Source organism: Bipolaris zeicola, assembly GCF_000523435.1.
Source record: "Bipolaris zeicola 26-R-13 unplaced genomic scaffold scaffold_49, whole genome shotgun sequence".
Taxonomy (NCBI): domain Eukaryota; kingdom Fungi; phylum Ascomycota; class Dothideomycetes; order Pleosporales; family Pleosporaceae; genus Bipolaris; species Bipolaris zeicola.
Window position 1 is genome coordinate 1591 of NW_006912098.1, and position 17740 is coordinate 19330.

The 17740-nt window shown below is 51.9% G+C and overlaps 7 protein-coding genes across 7 annotated transcripts; 1 reads left to right on the top strand and 6 right to left on the bottom strand.

The window, feature by feature from the left end:
- Positions 1-696: 696 nt before the first annotated feature.
- On the bottom strand, positions 697-2478 carry COCCADRAFT_35644 (uncharacterized protein; the record flags this gene model as incomplete). The annotated part of the gene is made up of 3 exons (XM_007712758.1): positions 697-2018; positions 2132-2402; positions 2467-2478. 3 exons carry the CDS (start codon positions 2476-2478, stop codon positions 697-699), a joined length of 1605 nt encoding a protein of 534 aa, XP_007710948.1.
- Positions 2479-3930: 1452 nt separating this feature from the next.
- Positions 3931-5689, bottom strand: COCCADRAFT_3916 (uncharacterized protein; the record flags this gene model as incomplete). Its single annotated transcript, XM_007712741.1, has 2 exons — positions 3931-5418; positions 5501-5689. 2 exons carry the CDS (start codon positions 5687-5689, stop codon positions 3931-3933), a joined length of 1677 nt encoding a protein of 558 aa, XP_007710931.1.
- A 1555-nt stretch (positions 5690-7244) lies between these two features.
- On the bottom strand, positions 7245-7532 carry COCCADRAFT_92693 (uncharacterized protein; the record flags this gene model as incomplete). Its single annotated transcript, XM_007712759.1, has 1 exon — positions 7245-7532. A coding segment is annotated over one exon (288 nt), but the record flags the coding sequence as incomplete, so codon positions are not given.
- A 3247-nt stretch (positions 7533-10779) lies between these two features.
- On the top strand, positions 10780-12446 carry COCCADRAFT_3918 (uncharacterized protein; the record flags this gene model as incomplete). The annotated part of the gene is made up of 2 exons (XM_007712742.1): positions 10780-11726; positions 11774-12446. 2 exons carry the CDS (start codon positions 10780-10782, stop codon positions 12444-12446), a joined length of 1620 nt encoding a protein of 539 aa, XP_007710932.1.
- Positions 12447-12894: 448 nt separating this feature from the next.
- COCCADRAFT_3919 (uncharacterized protein) lies at positions 12895-14765 on the bottom strand (the record flags this gene model as incomplete). The annotated part of the gene is made up of 3 exons (XM_007712743.1): positions 12895-13750; positions 13812-14649; positions 14699-14765. The coding sequence occupies 3 exons, from the start codon at positions 14763-14765 to the stop codon at positions 12895-12897; spliced, it is 1761 nt and encodes a 586-aa protein (XP_007710933.1).
- Positions 14766-15114: 349 nt separating this feature from the next.
- Positions 15115-15759, bottom strand: COCCADRAFT_3920 (uncharacterized protein; the record flags this gene model as incomplete). The annotated part of the gene is made up of 1 exon (XM_007712744.1): positions 15115-15759. One exon carries the CDS (start codon positions 15757-15759, stop codon positions 15115-15117), a length of 645 nt encoding a protein of 214 aa, XP_007710934.1.
- A 554-nt stretch (positions 15760-16313) lies between these two features.
- On the bottom strand, positions 16314-17696 carry COCCADRAFT_3921 (uncharacterized protein; the record flags this gene model as incomplete). The annotated part of the gene is made up of 1 exon (XM_007712745.1): positions 16314-17696. The coding sequence occupies one exon, from the start codon at positions 17694-17696 to the stop codon at positions 16314-16316; it is 1383 nt and encodes a 460-aa protein (XP_007710935.1).
- Between the last annotated feature and the right edge of the window lie 44 nt (positions 17697-17740).

Sequence of the window (17740 nt, forward strand, 5' to 3'; positions counted from 1 at the left end):
ATTCAACTACACAGATCAAAATATCGCTTCCTACAGAATATTGGATTACGAACAGGAGTATCTAGTCTGCCTATCAACAACCTGTTTCACCTTTTACCATTTCTGTCACTCTGACCCTAAATCCACCTACTACAAGGTCACTTCCCTCTCCACTATGCATCAATTCGCGCAAACACACTCCCTTTCCATTCCAAAGAGAAACTCTGGTGCCCAGATACAATCCCTAAATTCTCTACGCATACAGCCGTTGACGACTCAGCACACAAAGCCGAATCGCGTATGTAATCCCTCGCCAGTACCTCAGAACAAACACATTGAGAGGTGAGTCGCTCAGCGGAGACCCTTGTACATGGAGTGTTTCTGCAAACGGGTGTGTATTTAGAGAGTTGAGTTGGTATTTTAAGGGGTGCTATGAGAAGAGGGGGAGTATGGAGATCAAAGGGGTTAGAGGTGGGTGATTGGTTGTGCCATGAAAGCATGATACAGTTGTAAGGATAAGTGTTTCGTCATGATTAAATTTCGTCGTACTTATACATCTTAAGCAGTAAGACGCTATAGAATGGTAAGAAAAAAACGCAATCATAATCGTCTTGCCTTAATTCCGCAAGTCCGCCATCATCCCATCCTATCACCCCAAGATCCGCGCATAATTTCCCCTTTCAAGAAAAGAACATCGTTCAAGAAAAAGTATCATCATCACCTCCTTCCACTCCTCACATCAAAAACATCAACCTCCCTTTCCAAAACCCCCAAACTCTTCCTCCTCCTCCCCTTCCCAGACACTACACTCGCACTCCTTCTACTCCGACTCCCCCTCGACGCCGCACCCCCAGTATAACCCACGCCACTATCCCTCTTCCCCACCACCATGACCTGTTCAATAACCTCGACAATATCCTCTTCATGCTTCAACTCCCTAACCTCATGCTCATCAGAAAGATGTTTAACCAGCGCCTTGACATCACCACAAACAGTGTCGGAATCCGAGTACTTGGAGCAGATAACGCAGCAGTACTGCGCGTCGGGCCCGTCGCGATGGCATTTTACTACGAAGCGGTTTGAGACTTGGAAGGTGCGTTCGGTGTCGCCGGCCCATTTGGAGATTTCCCAGGCTTTTCCCGGGGAGAGATGTAGGGACCCTGCGCAGTGCGGGCAGCGCGCGTCTCTAGTGGTGAGGAGCGTGGGGTGCAGGGGCTGCGTGGGGTCGCGCTGGAGGTCGTAGGCGTATTGGCAGTAGAGGTGGCCTGGGTGGGATGGGACGATGGTGGAGGTGCTTTCGGTGACGGAGGACGCGGGCTCGACTTTGCTTTGCCAGTCGAGGATTGTTGTGTTAATTGGGCTATTGGTTCGTACGTGTACGGGTTCATCGTGCTTGACAGTCACGGTAGTAGTCGAATTGGCACCAATGGGTGGCTGAGGAAGTACTAGGACTCGCGATGGTGCTTGGGATGCTGCGTGCGAAGGTGCTTTAGACGGCGCTTTTGATGGAGCTCTCGACGGTGCCTGAGACGGTACTTTAGATGGTGCCTGGGACGGTACTTTAGATGGCGCTTGGGAGGGTGCTTTGGACGGTGCTTTTGATGGTACTTTCGACGGAACTTTAGACGGTGCTTGAGATGGCGCTACTACAACCGTCGTCGGTCGTACGCAAGATATCGACTGAGACGGAGTAACAGACGGCGCATAAGAGCTATGGTGAGAAGGCGCATGTGACGGTGCATGGCTAGTCGAATGAGACGTTACATGGGAAGCCACATGCGAAGGCGCATGATGTGGGCTCGAACGAGTCGTAGTAACTGAATGCATCGACCGCGGTGTAACTGGGCGCTCATCCATCTGCCGGTCCTGCAGTGCGACCAAGATTTCAATCGACCTCGCTGCTGCCGCTCTTGAAGCCGCGTTGATATTCGATAATTGATGAGCCGCCGAGTCAGATGACACAGGTCCGTATATGGCAGTGCTCACAAGCACGCTCTGCAAGGCAATGATTTGCCACTGGAGCTCCGTCTGCGCAGTCACTAGTACATGTCTCGTTAGCTGACTAGTTGGTCTGCGACACTCGACTTCAAAAGATGTAGCAACGAGATCCAAAACACGAATGCGCAGGATGGCACGGCGGAGAAGTGCATACCATCACCCATAGCGAACTCGGTGCCCATTGCGTGATATCCAATCTCAAACTGCCGGACCATTGTCGCCTTGTCCGTCATGATGGCTTCCTCGCTGCCCAACCTCTCATCTGAGACATATTCGGCTCTTCTCGAGTAGCTCCTGAGGCTCTGTTCATATTCCCTCTGCTCCTTCAAAGACAAAGTGCGATACAAGTCCCTAGTAGCATCAAACACTCCCGAGAGAATGTATACGAGCGATTGCACCACGTTTGCCGGATCAACCGAGGGATTCTGTCCAGGCTTCAGTATCTAGATATAGAACAATATGTCTTATGACCACGCACCAGATACTTACAGCAATACCCATTTCGTCTTCGGAATAGTATTATCAATATCTTCGGGCTGTTTACCCCAGATATTCGGACCAAATGACTCGTTAAGAAGAGGCAAAAAAAGGGTCTTGATAACTCAAAAGCTTAAACCAACGGAGAGCAACGGGGAGTTCTTTAGTCTAAAGCACACAGATTGACTAAGCAGCAAGTCCCGTGTTCACTTGCATGATCATCGTAAGCTCCGAAGGGGGGACAAATTCCCCATGCAATCCCTACTGGTCTGAACGGTCTTATGCTGAATGATGGCCGTGTACAGCTGGCAAGGCGCCATTGGTGGCCCTATGCTTTCTTTTTGATTGGCATACCCACAGTCGCGGGCCGCACCAGGAACGTGCTCATTGGGAAATCGACGTCATTCCCAGCCGGAGGATTGCTGTGGGACAAAAGGATAGCAGTAGTGCGTAGACCCTGTGGTGTGATTAACGGTCGATTACTTGTCTAGGACCCGACGGGTGTAACAAGGGCCGAAAGCGGACATTATCGGGCTGTAGTCATGTCTCGAATGGGAAATGGGGGAGGCGAGTTGCGTCTACGGGCCGAGATTTTTGTGGTTATCTCCAGATTGCTCGCCTTGCGTTGAGAGCGGTCAGAGAGTGGCTGCATCTCGCATGTGACATCATTCTCCTCCTGCGACGCGCTCATAAATGTAGTCTTTGGCACCACGTCATTGAGGCGCTTCCACAGTACGTAGCGCAACCAGTAGCTCTGAACCCGCGGGTCTATTGTAATCGAGGCTTTTGTTTCTAGTGGTGGCTGGTAATCTACTGGGAGAAGCAAATGTGCGACTGCAGACATCGATCGTGGCATGCCGTCGATCATCTGTCGCTAGTGCTCAACTAGTGCATGCTTTCTTCCACACTCTCGGTTGCAGACACAGAGATGACGGAAGATGCTTAGGCAAACCGTTGGAACGTTACGTCGATGTCATACCTGCGGGAAATAGAAGAGGTAGGGGAAGTGTGGATGGCTGAAGACACGGGGAAAATCCATGTAGTAGCATTCACACTAGGGCTATTCCAGTATGGGGTAACCAGCATTACGAGGCTACTCAACACGTACATTGAGCTATTTCCCACGACCATCACTAGCTAGTATGCTCAGCAACGCCAACATTCTGTGACTTTGTTGCACATAATCACATTGATGCCCAAAGAGAAAGCTACTACGAGGGCATACCGCCTCTTCTCAATTGAGACAGGTGTACCGACTTTCTATCCACTGTAGAGATTTTAAAATTCCCAAAGTACTGGTAAGAGAGAGATGTTCAATGCTGAACAAAGGAGTGTGAAGAATGAATCTGCATCGGTCGCCTCCGTCCGAAATCCTGCGTCCAACTTCCAATAACATATTAGTACAACTACACTTACCATCGGGTCGTTCCACACTTCACCCCCAAACTCTCCACTTACTGCCAAGACCCCGATCTACTACTCCGACTCGTCCGCCTCAGGTGCTGCAGCCTTGTTATCTTCCAAACTCTTCTCATGGATAAACCACACCAAAAGTGCACTCCCAGCTACAAGCGCTATCGCAACCGCCAGTGCCACTCTTGTAGCCTTTCCGTAGCACTCTCGTACAATGCTCTTTAGAACAGGATCCAAAGCCCTGTAGTACGACAATCCAGCCCTTACTCGTTCTGCAATTTCAGCTGCGTTGTCATCGCCCTGCAACACACTCTGAAGAGTCTTGCGCAAGGTCTGATTGAATGCCGTTGCGCACAACGAGATGCCAAAGACCGAGCCGAGCGAGCGAAACAGGTAAGAACATGCCGTAGCAACTGCCTGGTCTGCATGTGATGCGTTTGCGATGAGTCCAATAAGCGTGGTTGTTATACCAACGCCGGTACCGAAAGAGCATATGGTTGTCCCCACTACCATAAGCGGGATACTCTCGATCAGGACCCCGGCGAAGAGCAGAATGAACGAGAGACCAACCGTGAGCGCTGTGTATGCCGAAACTGTGATCCAATAGTATCTTGCCGTCCGCTTCATGTAGAAGCCGCCAAAGAGTGAGCCTGTGACACTAAAGATAATGGAGGGAACAAGAAGAAGCCCAGCATGTGAAGCATCGTAGTCGCCGATAACCTGCCAGTAGAGGGGTATGTAGAACACCGCGGCTATCCAACCTCCCAATGAAAAGAAGTTGCAGAAGTAATACGCAGAAAGCGTTCTGTTAAGAATAATGTGACCAGGCGCAACCGGATTACTCGCCACATACTTCTCCACCAAAACAAACACACCGAAAAACGGTGTCATGGAGAGTCCAGCAATGGCAATCGGGTCCGACCAAGAAACATTCGATCCGCGATCCAGTCCAACAAGGAGTCCGAAAACCGCCAGAATCAATATCGCCGCCCCCAGAAAATCAACCTTCTTAACCTTCTCTTTCCAATGCGATTCGTCTCGTTCCGGGAGCTCCAATGCCAGCGCCACAGCCACCATAGCCAAAGCACACATGGGGCCCTGTGCCAGAAACGCTGTTCTCCAGCCAATACTATCCGCCAGCAGCCCACCTAGGGGCGCTCCCGCAGAAGCACCCACCGCATAAACCAAGTTGAGGTAACCCTGCCAGGTGCCCCTCTCCCTCAACCCGAGAATATCGCTCATCAGCACAGTAGTACAAACGCTCATCCCGCCTCCCCCTACTCCCGCGAACGCCCGCGCGGCAATAAGCTCTCCGATATTACGCGCTAGCCCGCATCCCACGGATCCGATGCCAAAAATCAGGTAAGCGGAGAGTAAGCATTGTTTTCGTCCGAAGATGTCACAGAGTTTGCCGTAGAGTGGCTGGAAGGCCGAGAGCGTGAGGAAGTAGCCGGTTGCGATCCAGGAGGTCGAGGAGAGGGCGTGCAGGTCTGTTCCTATGGTCCCATACGTGGTTATTATGAGGGTTTGGTCTGCGGCTGAGAGGAAAACCTAGAATGCAATTGTTAATTACAGATGTCTTTTTTCTTTTTTAGGTGCTCTGGAAATGGGATCAAGAGCGTTGGGGGCTTACACCGATGGCTAAGGCTGGGAATATATATTTCATGCGTTTTCGGACTTCTCGTAGGCCCTGGTGCTTGAAGGAATCGCCATGGCTGGCTTGTTGTTCAATGTCTCTTTCATGGTCAGGAGGTGGATTGCCTAAGAGTGGTGTCGTCTCGCCAAGAAATGCATTTGGGGGCGAAGGAGCATTCAGTGCCATTGCAGGGTGTTGTGTGCAGACAATCTCAAGACGCGGCCAACTCTAGAATGCAAGAACCAGAATGCGTGTACATGTATTTGTACCTTAGCGAAGCAGATGACTCAGAGCTATGGGTTGCCAAAGGGATATTCATGCAAAGTGCACATTTAATCACCGCTTATGTCCGTGGACGGAGCTATGATGCGATACGTAGGCGACTTTACTCAACTAAGCACGGGAACTCGCGATAACGCGTACATATCACGTTAGCACGCAATTGGAGGAGCAATTTATTTTTGAGAAGGAGAAGGTATCGTGACTTAAAGCTTTGCATATCCGGTAGAGCAAACAACATATGAGGAGATAATACATTAAACCGCCATGTCCAGGTCGTAACGAAGAAAACCATCGTCGCCATAGCAACAGCGACATCACGTTGTATATTCGTTTTTATGAGCTTACGCGGGCTGGTACCTCCGGAGCTGGAAATAATGTTAGCGTCCAATTCTAAGAATGAGGCAGGACCAAGGTGACTTACATCCAGACTCAGGTATTTACTAGACATCTTCCCTTGATCCCGCATAACACCAACCAATGTTTCACTTTCTTGGAAGAAGCCCGCCTTGAGGGAAATGACAATGAACTGCATACCAGGGCTAGCATGTTCGCGCACATACTTGGCCACACGGCTGACATTGACATTATCCAGCGCCGCGTCAACTTCGTCAAGGACAAAGAAAGGAGAGGGCTGATAACTGTGGATAGCAAACAGTAGAGCCAGCGCAGCAATCGTCTTCTCACCACCAGAGAGATGCTCCATGTCACGGAAGCGCTTGAGCGGCGGCATGGCGTGGTACTTGAGACCAGCAAGATACGGCTCTGTGCTGTCTTCCATATCAAGATACGCCTGTCCTCCCAGCGGGAACTGTGGCGATTTTGTCAGATCCTTGTATGTGCCACCAATGTTCTCTGAAATGTGGTTAAATGCCTTCATGAAAAGATCATAACGCTTCGTCTTGACTTCCTCGAAGGCCTTCTTTGCTGCTGCTGCACGCTTACGTGTCTCGGCGAACGCCTCGTCAATGGCCTTTAGACGCGTTTCGGTGGCTGCCAGACGCTCAGCAGCACGCATATTTGGCGTGGCCTTGTTGATGTCAGTCTCCAGGTTGGTAATGACATCGGTCAGCTTAGACTCCGCAGCCTTGAGGCGGGTTCCTGCCTGAGATTGGACACGCTCATCTTGGTCGTCCTCCTGAAAAGTGTTAGTAAGATCCAAGCAACTGTACATATTTGGCACACTCACGCTCTCAAGTATCTCAACAATCTCCGTCTTCAGCTCCTCTTCCAGCTCCTCAAAGTCCACTTCTATGCCGTAATCGTCGACCTCTGCAGGTTGGATCTGGGTCGAATCAGGGTCCTCGTCAATGTCCATTGCATCGGCGTCCGGTCGCGGCATGTCAGTCATCGGTAACGATGTCAGTGGACGTGAGTCTTCAGTGAGCGGAATCTTGATCTCATTGACACGGCATTCCTTGAGCACATTGTATCGGTTGGTTGCGCTCGATTTGATCTTTGCATCCTCTTCATCAACCTCCTTGAGTACGTGTTTGACCTTTTCGTTCCGCTGATCAAGGGCGCGGCGTGCTTCCTTGACAGCAGCGACTCGTTCGGCAAGCTTCTCTTCCAAGCGCCTTCTCCTGTCTTGCAATGTCTCGAGCTCAGCTTGAAGGACATCTCTTGCGCCTTGCAGCTCTTCTTGCTTGGCCTGAAGCTCCGTGATGTCGGCGGTTTTGCGTTTGATTTCGTCCTCTGCTTGCTTGAGACGTTCTTCAACACCGCGCAGTGATGAGTCGACTTGCTTCATCAAGTATTGAAGTCTGCTCCGCTGTTTGCTGAACTCGAGACGCTTTTCGGCTGCTTCTTGCTGTACGGTACCTTGTTGGGCCTCGTAGTCGCGGATAGATGCATAACCAAGTCGCTGACAGAACGCGGCAAAGACTTGGTCATTGACCTGGTTGACGGTATCTTGGTAGCGCCTAAGCTCGTCTTCTCGACTTTGCAATCGCTGTGCCTGCTTGTCGTAGTTGGGACGAACACCCTTCAGCTCAGCCTTGTGATGCGCGAGCTCCTTCTTCACACTCTCAATGTTACGGCTGAGTGCTCTGGCTTCCTCCTTGGCGCGAGCAATCTGCTCCTGCAGATCAAGGAGCTCGACCTCGAGTGTTTGCTCTTGAGTGTATTGACGATCTTGCTTGGGAAGCGCACGAAGTTCTTCTTCATACTTGTTCCTCTTGTCTACTAGAGTTTGGTAGGAACGCTCGTCCCACTGCTGCTCGCTCGAGTCATCATCCCTATCAAGCTCACCACCCGTCTGTGTACCGCCCTTTCCGATGACGCGACCGTCTAGAGTGACAGCCTTGACCTCAATCCGCTTGGAGTACCTCAGCTCTTTTGCAAGCTTCTCTGTGTTACAGATCATAGTGTTGCCACATGCGGCTGTCATAGCTCGCTCATGCTTAGGTTCGTAGTTGATGCAGTCAATGGCAAGACGCATGCCTTCGTGCATTCCCTTTAGCTGAGGGTCGACGGCTTGGATCTGGATCGAGTCCAGAGGGTTAAAAGACATGACGCCGATGCGCTCAGCCTTGAGATAATCGATACATGCTTTGGCAGTGGCCTCAGTGTCGACAATGACCGTGTCCATCTGGTGTCCCAGCACGCGACCTATGGCCTTGCGGTACTTTTGCATCTTGGGCGTGATGAGGTCCTTGTATCGGCCATGCACCTTCTCAGACCCAAAGCGGGTCTTGAGGCGCTCAATGGTCCTGCGAGCCTCTTGTTGCTTCCTTGATTCGCGGCGGCTGCCTTCGACTATGCTGAGTTGCTTGAGGACCTCCTGCAGAAGCTGGTTCTTTTCGTAGTATTGCATCTCAATCTGCTTCCGGTCGGCTCTGAGTCTGTCCAGTTCTTGCTGCTTGGCGGCTCTCGCGCTTTCGAGCTCTTGAGTCTGCGCCTTGGAAGACCGCTGGCGTTCCTCGAGCTGACTGATGTCGGCGTTCAGTCTCTCAACGGCCTTTTCGTGGCTTTCGACGCTCTGCTGCAGGTTCCTGACATGATCTCTGTCCGTCTCGACTTCTCGCTTAAGCTTGTCTATTTGCATTTGGTCGCCGTGGGTGCGCTTCAAGACTTCGCTGCGCAGGCGGCCGTATTCTTGGAGGTCTTGTTCTGAAAGCTCGCGTCCCTGGTTCTGGGCAGCAGCCTTGAAGTCATCCTCCCATTTCTTCTCAGCCTTATGCACAAGCTCAAGGTCCTTTTGGCACTTTTCGACAGCCTTTTTTTCAGCGTCTCGCTTCTTCCTGAGCTCGTCAATCCTGCTTTCATACTTTCGGCGGGTTTCGTTGGAAAGACGAATCTTCTCTTCAATCGGCGCAAGCTCATTCGAGGTATCCTCGATTTCCTTTTCTTTGGCTTTTGTATTTTGATCAGTCTTGGCTAGATCTCGCCTGATCTTGGCCTCGGCCTGCCTTTCCGCCTCGTGTCGCTGGTGGTACTTTTCTACGCTGCGCTTGTGCTCCTTGAGCTCTTCCTGGTGGCTTGCAATCTTGCTCCTCGCCCTCTCCATGACTTGCTCGTAGAGATAGAGCTTCCACAAGTTCTTTGTGACAACAGCTTGGTCTCGCTCAGCCAGCTTCTTCTCGTACTCGTCAGCTTCGGCCTTTTGATCCTGGTATGTCTTGAGTTCTCCATTGATTGCGCGACGTTCGTGTAGATGCTTGGCATTATCTTCGGTTGCGGCCTCGGACTCTTCCTTGAGGCGATCGTACTCGGCCTTTTGCTCCAGACTGCCCGAGATGCGCTCAACTTGCAGGGTAAGCTGCTCGGGTGCCGTCGTGGCAAGCTTTTCAACGTCTCCCTGGAAGACGAGAAAGTTTCTCGCCTTGACCAGAATGCTGTGCTCTTCCAACGCGTCATTGTACTGCTTCTGAGTCACAACTCGGTTGTTGATACGATATTCACTGGAGCCGGAGCTGGTGATGGTGCGCTGCCACTCGTGCGTCTGCTCTGCGTCGTCCTCAAAGACGGCCTTGACCCATGCATTCTGGGGATCGATGCGCTGGCTGCTCGTCTGCGATTCGCCATTCTCTTGGGAATCGCCATTGGAGGCTCCATTGGAGTCGGCAGCTTCAGTTGCGGTGCCGTCTGCTGCAATACGTGCTTCCTGGATGATTCTGCCGCGATACACCATATCCTTTAGCTTGTCGGAGCGCAGATGAGACGACCTAACTCCCAGGACAAAGGAGATGGCGTCCATGCTGTTTGACTTTCCGGATCCATTGGGGCCGATGATTGAGGTGAAGTACGAGTCGCCAAAGAGCAGCGTATGCCGTCCCCGGTACGACTTGAAGTCTGGGAAAATTAGCAGAGCACACCACGTGCGCGTAGAGACATAACTTACTGTATATCTCGAGCCGCACAAGCTTGCCCATGGTTGCGGATTTGTGTGGTGGGATGTCGCGGGGGTGGATGGCGACGGCCGCGGTGAAGCGCGTACCTGGTCGCGTCAAGCAGCGCACAAAGCGCCCGCCGTAGTTGGCGTCTCAGGTGGGCCGCAGTGACGAAACCAGGCCCTCTGCCCCATGTGCTTGGTTGATTCACCGTACATTGTCATACACGCACAGATATACTCTCACGTATATCCCGCATATACACTCTTGTACATACACCAACACCGCCCATACACAAGTACACAAACTGTGTATATTCTCTGCTCATCAGGCACACGCGTTACTCATCCTCGTGACCTTTTGTCCTCACACGCCCCCCGCCGCCGTAGTGCCACCACCAGAACAACGTTGTCTAGCTTGCCAATCAACAGCTGGCATTTACCCACGATTTTTTTCTCGACAGCTGCGAGACGGAACAGCATCGAACCCATACAGAACCCCCGCAAATCGCTCCTGTCTTGTCTTGTCATGAGAACATAGGCCCTGACTGCTTCCGACTCAAGCTGCCCTCCATCACTGTACGCTCCTCCCCCAAGTGTCGGTCCTTTTTCTCCACCATGGCCCACGCCAGGCAAACTGGCTGCTATACACCTGCTAACAGCTGTCATGGCTCCAGTCTCTCCTCCTCGCTCCCTCAAACGACTCCTCCACCGCCGAACCCCTTCGAATCTCGAGATTGTCCCGGAAGAAGTGCCTGCCATGTCAGCTCCAGACGATGACGCTGGCCCTGTGCCCCCCAAGTCCCACTCAGAGCCCCAGCTAGGAGTCTCTGCCCTCTCAGCACGTCCACTGCCTGGCGACTCTACTCACGCAGGTGCTGCTTTCCTCGACGACACTGCGCCCTCATCCGTAAACCAGCCAACTTCTAGCCCCGGCCTCTCCCGCACTGCATCCTTCTCCAATAGCTCCTACCATGACGAGTCCGACCCTGAAGATGCCTCCTTCTTCCCGCCTGTCGAGAAGCTCACCATGTTTGACTTTGTCGAGAACCTTGCTCTCGCCCAGCGCATTGAGAAGATACAGAGCTCCATCTCCAACCAGACGGAGCGCATCAGGAACCAGGCAAAGAACAGGGGCATAACCAGAGATCGCGTTGTCGAGGAGTGGCGACGCAGAGTGCCAACTGAAGCCGAGCAACTCGACAAATACAAGAAGCGCATGCGCCGCTCGGTCGACCGTCTGAACCAGCGCTGGAACGAGTCTCTCACAGTGACTGCGCGCGAAAAGACATCCTTCATCGCCGCTGTCTTGAACATCTTTGTCTCGGGATACTTGGTCGGATCCCATCCAGAGTGGTTCCCTCACTGGTACACGGCCCAGCTGCTCTACTTTATGCCCATCCGCTTCTTCACGTATCACAAGAAGGGCTACCACTACTTCTTGGCTGATCTGTGCTACTTTGTCAACATCCTCTTGGTCCTGACCATGTGGGTTTTCCCTCAGTCTAAACGACTCTTCATTTCGACGTACTGTCTTTGCATGGGAAACAACGCCGTAGCCATCATCATGTGGCGTAACTCGCTCGTCTTTCACAGCATGGATAAGGTTGTCAGGTTAGTATTGCATAGTCGTGTTTATATTCACGTACTTACTTCTCTAGTCTTTTCATTCACATCATGCCATGCGTCACCCTACACTGCATCGTCCACCTGCTCTCGCCAGAATATCAACAAGGACATTATCCCGCCATCTACAACATTCGCCATTCGGACCCAACCTCGCCCCACCACTATGGTCTCTTCCAGATGATGCTCTGGGCCACTTGTCCGTATGCGGTTTGGCAGCTATCCTACCACTTCCTCATCACGGTGCGCCGTCGCGATCAGATTGCAGCAGGTCGACCAACCAGCTTCACGTGGCTACGAAAGTCGTACGCCAAGACCTGGATTGGCAAGATTGTCCTTGCACTGCCCGAGTTCCTTCAAGAGCCCGCTTTCATGTTCATCCAATACAGCTATGCTGTCCTCACCATGATTCCCTGCCAAGTGTGGTTCTGGTACCGCTGGCCTAGTGGTCTCTTTCTGAGCATCGTCTTCGTCTGGAGCGTCTACAACGGGGCTACCTACTACATTGACGTGTTTGGAAACCGCTTCCAGAAGGAGCTTGAACAGCTCAAGAAAGACATGGCAAAGTGGCAGTCTTCGCCCGAGGGAGGCTTCACGCCTTATACACCTGCAGGTGATAATGCAGAGAAGCAGCTAGGTTACATTCCTCCACTCGAAGGCAGCACCAGCGTGAAGCCGGTTGATGGAGAGACGCGGGAGAGGAAGTAGCATGCTGATATTGATTGATTTTTTTTACAGATTTACAACGAGCATGTAGTGAACCTAGGTCTCCTTTGCGAGCTGCGAAGTCTATTTTAGAGTGAGGGATCCCTGTTTGGCGTCGGAGTTGCGGGTAGTGTTTTTATTCTTTTGAGTAATGGGACTTTTATTGGGTTACGGGATGCATGTGCTATTTTCGACTGGTTGATTAGATATACCCTCTTTCCTTCGCTTGGTCTGCGTCGTTGTTATCCGTAGCATGCGTTTAATATTAGAGTTGGTTATTCTCGATTTGCGTCGAAGTTATGCAGTGGGTGTGAATGAGGTAGTGTGTACGACTTCATCAAGTGTGATTATTAAATAAATTCATTACTGCGTGGATTATGTGATATTACATACCGAGAACATGCAACCCCATCCTTTATCCCATCATCACCCCCTCCCATCCTCCACTCACCTATCTATGCCCCGCATTCTCCGGAAACTTATACCTCTCCGGCTCGCCCTCAATCCCATTCTCCTCCCTCCACTGCCTACGATCCACATCACTAACGCCCGGTCCCCTATACACACTCCCATACAACCCACTCGCCCACTCTTTGCCGGGCCCCTCTTTACTCTTCCTCGTCGCCCTCCTCCTATACCACTTCCCATAACACAAAAGATAATACAACCTAAAGCACAAAAACGCAAAGCGATCTCTCTCCAAATCAGCGGGATACTCGGCACCGAGATCAACAGCAGCAGCGATGCCGCTCATAACCGCGACTTCATGCGCATTTATCAGCGTCCAGGCTGCCGCGAAGCGCGTGTGGCGGCGTCCTTGCAACAGCCACATCCATGGGACTACGAAAGCGTAATGGGTCCAGGAGTGGCAGAGCTGGTGCCACCAGTCTTTTCGGATAATCTTGTCTGGATTGATTTCATCAATGGACCAGAGATGGCCGTCGCGTTCTTTGTTGAGGTAGATTGTTTGGAAGACGTGCTTGTCGAAGGGGACCGAAGGGGGGAATTGGGATTGGTAGTTTGTGCAGTCGAAACACATTTCTAGTTTGGAGCGGTCTGAGGGGTACATTTTTATGTAGTACATTGGTTTGAAGTTTTTGGCGGCGTAGGCGTTGCGTTGGGATTGGTCCATGGTGCTGAGGGTGGAGACGGCACGTTGTTCGGTGTAGAAGTTTTCGTAGTGGTTGAGCATGTAGGTCGAGTCCCAGTGGGTTACGGTTATGTCGTTTGAGAATTTTGCGGAGCCGAGGACGTAGGATTCGCGGTGGGAGGCGGTGGGGGTTAGGATGCGTTTGGCCGTGTCGGCGCTGGGTGGTTGTTAGGATCGTAGGAAGATATGGTGTTAGGGGATTTGAGGGGTAACTTTACAGAACGCAGAGAATCAACTCATCATAGTGCTCTTCCTTCTCCTGTGCATCGGCGTCGTAATTGTGCTCGTCGTCATATGGCACATGGGCACTGTTGGGGTTATGCGCATCAGGCATCGGCGAGCGCTTGATCAACCGGACTGTAACACCAGTCTTATCGCGCTTAACAACTTGCGTTACTTCTGTCGAAAGCCGGACGTTGACACCCCTCTTAATCAAATCCTGTCTCCAGCGCTCGTAGAATTCGCTGAACTTGGGGAAGACTACCATCGGCGGCAGGTTGCTCGCAATACTGTGTTTGTCTGGTGGATACCACATTCCGTACGTGGGACTCGTGCAGAGCCGCTCAAGAATGATGCTAGGGACGTTTGGGGTTTCGTTGCCGGTACCGAGGAAGAGGGCGATCATGGGCATGGCGACGGTGTTTGTGAATTCCTCGGAGAACATGAACATTTTGAAGAGGACCTTGATGGGGATGAGGGCGAAGAAGAGTTCGAACCAGCGGACGATTTTGAGCATCGTGTTGAAGCGTCGAATTTCCTTCTGGTGCCGTGCGAGGAGCTCAGTGGGGAAGACATTGGTCCAGAAGATGTCGTCTTTGCCGAACGAAACGTGGAGATTGACGGGGTCGGCGTGGTGGCCTTGTCGTGCAAACATGGTCATGGTGTGGTGGAAAATGTAACTTCCACCTTGAACACCTTGGTTGAGCCATGCGGCGCCATGACGCTCCTTGTCAATGTCAATTGAAAAGGCCTGGCCTCCACAGTAATCTACTGCGTCGATGAGTGTAACGTCGAATTTGTCGGGGTGCTCAGAGAGATGGTGAGCACACGACATTCCTTTTTCACGTCAGTAACGACATCATCTACATCAATCACATGTCCGTACCAGCAGCTCCCGCTCCCACAACGAGCACTCTCTTCTTCTTCCCATCCTTGTTGTTGCCGCCCGCCATGTTCGTCGTAGGCAAAATAGGTTCCGTGTCGCGTGAATGTGACATCAGAAAAGAAGAAAAGTATTAGCACTTTAGCTGCCTACTTCAATGCCACGAGCGACCACACGGCTTGTATTTGTTCGTAGTTATCACGACATAAATGTCGAGCAGATGCGTCATGGAGTTCCAAAAGCGGAATAGACAGATCTGATCGATCGTACATGCGGCACGCCGATCGCTCCTGGCGGCTCGCTAATCATCAACACCATACTAGAATGTGATGTCATTTACGCTGTACTTCAAAACTCATGACGGCAAGATAAATTCGCTAGTATTATGTGCTGTCTTCCAGCACAGGTTCAACTTTGAATTATATAGTATGTAACCCTTTTAGCGTCTTGGACGTCCAATCCTCGACATCAGTGTTAGCCGTCTCAATGGTCTGTTCAGCGCCCGAAGGGGGATCTGGCATAGCAGCAAATGCCACGGGGTTTGTCACATGGCCCAAATCGAAGAAATCTAATCCTAGGTCCGCGGTCGCGTTTGTGAACCAGTCCTCACCCAGATCTGCGAGCTGCATTACGTGCTCGACACCTGCGTCGCTCGCCGCGGGGGCTACGGGCTCGAGTAATGCATCGTGCGGCGTGTCTGTCGGCGTCGGCGACTTTCTGTCAGCAGCAACCTCTGTTATATTAGCAAACTGCAGCGCGATCCGGCTGAGCGTCTTATAGGTAGGCGCAAGAGTTTGCATGTCGCGGATTTGATCTAGTACGGCCCGTACAGTCGTCTTGCGCTCAGTATCCTTGGTTGACTCTGCCTGTCCCTTTGGACGGGCGAGAAAGTCTGCGCATACAATCATGATGGAGTGAAAAACATAGTAGAAATCCAGCCACGAGTATCCGATGATGCCAAGCTCGATGCCGGCCCTGATGCATTGCAGGCTTTTGTGCACAGACTCGACGCAGTCTTCGGCCAGTGCAAGGGTTGTTCGCCAGTCGTCAGAATCGGTAAACATTTCGTTTTCAAGAAAGGAGAGGCTACTTTCAATCTTTTGTACCAGGAAATCCCGGGTAACCATGCAACGCGTGTGGTAGTAGTAAATATGCAGCAGCAATACCATAGATCTGTGCTCCGACGTCAATGGATAGCAGTCCAGCGACATGTTTGGAGGAACGGTTGCGATAAAAGCGTCAAGTTCTCGCAGTAAAGCTTTTGCAACAGCAGGCGTCGGTGAGCGTTCTTCAGCTGAAGTTTGATCAAAATAGGCACGTTGCCGGATACTATAAGAAAGGCGGACGAGATCGAAGCAAAGACTAGCAGAGTCTCCGGATATACTTGGTTGCCCAAATGTCTNGAATTCTGGCATATGAAGTGACATTTCGCGATCATCAATCGCGGTCGGGCGGCCAAGAACACTGCACAAGGTTTTTTCAAAAATGTAAATGGTCCACCAGACTTGGCGGCGTATATTCCGCTCGACAAACTCGAATTCTTGATTCGAAGCGTCTCGATGCATTCCCATGGTAGTTGCCTGCGACACGTCATTAATCAAAGACTCACTCTACCTGATCAGTTACTAACCATGCGTGCAGCGAGGCCTATAAGCAGCCATGAACTGCTCTTTTGCCCAACGCTGTGATGGTGCATGTTGAGCAGAACAAGTGCCTGGACATTATCCAGGCAGGCCGTTGTTAGGAGCCGCCGAAAGTAGTTTTTAGAAAATTTGAGGTACTTGACTCGCAGCTCACGGGCTTGCTTAGAGTCGAGTCCGTCCAGTTGCTGGCATCCAAACGAGAAGACCAGGGCTAATGCCACCAGCCAGCCAATGTCCTTGCATTCGTCGATCAATTCGGCTTTGCGAGAATATGTTGCTTCCATACGAAGATGGAACACGCTTCGATTGAACAAAGGCATGTACATGTGAATCCGGCTAAAGTAGGCAGACACCAGGGCCTCGGCGGTAGCTTTCGGCGGTAAGAGAGTCCCGATGGAATCTCTGCTCAGACTATGCTCGCGAGACAGAAACTCATCACTGGAATCATCCAGTTCTGACCTGGATCTTTTGCGACTTCTTTTGCCAGACAGGGGAAGTTGAATTGTTTCAGGCAAGGTAAGGTCTTCGTGGGATGGGTCAGTGCTGCTGCGTTTCAGAATGGAGCCAGAGTTGCTGGATGGGTCTGAGATGAAAGAGTGGGCGCTTGCGCCCGTGATTGATATCCATCGAGCAGCAAGAGCACGTATTGTCGTGGCAAGGCGAAAACTGCTCGAGGGACCAAAGTAGTGGGAGGTACGTCGGTTTGCTCGCAAGAGTTCTTCTGCCCGAGAGGGGGGTCGCTGGGGATCGGAGAGGGTGATTGGGCGATTATGTTTGCTTTTGATGGGTGGAAAATCAGTGTGAGAAGAATGGGTAGTGTCGTGTGTGGTGGCATATAGACCAGCGGGTGCCTGTCGGGAAAAGGAAGATGCCTGAAAAGGCTGAATTGGAGGTTGTGGTTGCGGTTGTGGTGGTAGTTGTTGTTGTTGTTGTTGATGTTGCTGCTGCTGAAGTTGTTGTGGTTGTTGCTGCGACGACGACGAGGAGCGCTGGTCGCTGGCAGTGGCGGTGGTGTTGAAGATGTTTGCCGGAGTAAAGTCATCATTGGCGGGCATGGTGATATTCCTCGCGGCCGCGATCCTAAACAGCGTCTCTGTATCCTGGACATTATCGTTGGGGAACAGGCCCTTGACCAAGGCCTCGAGCGCCCTATAGCGTAAACTCAGCGTCTCGACACTGCCGTAGACGCGCTGCTTGCGGGGGAGTTTGGATTCGCAGGCCACACCACTGGCCTTGCAATCGGCGCATGGCATGTCAGCATTGTCGCGAATGCATCGCGCCCGGCGGATCTTGCATCGGTCGCAGCTCACCAGCGCCCGCTTGCGAGACGAGCCAGACTTTGCCGGGCGTTCCGTCATGGCCGTGTCGCGTGCGAGGCCGGGCGCAAGGGGATGTGGAGGAG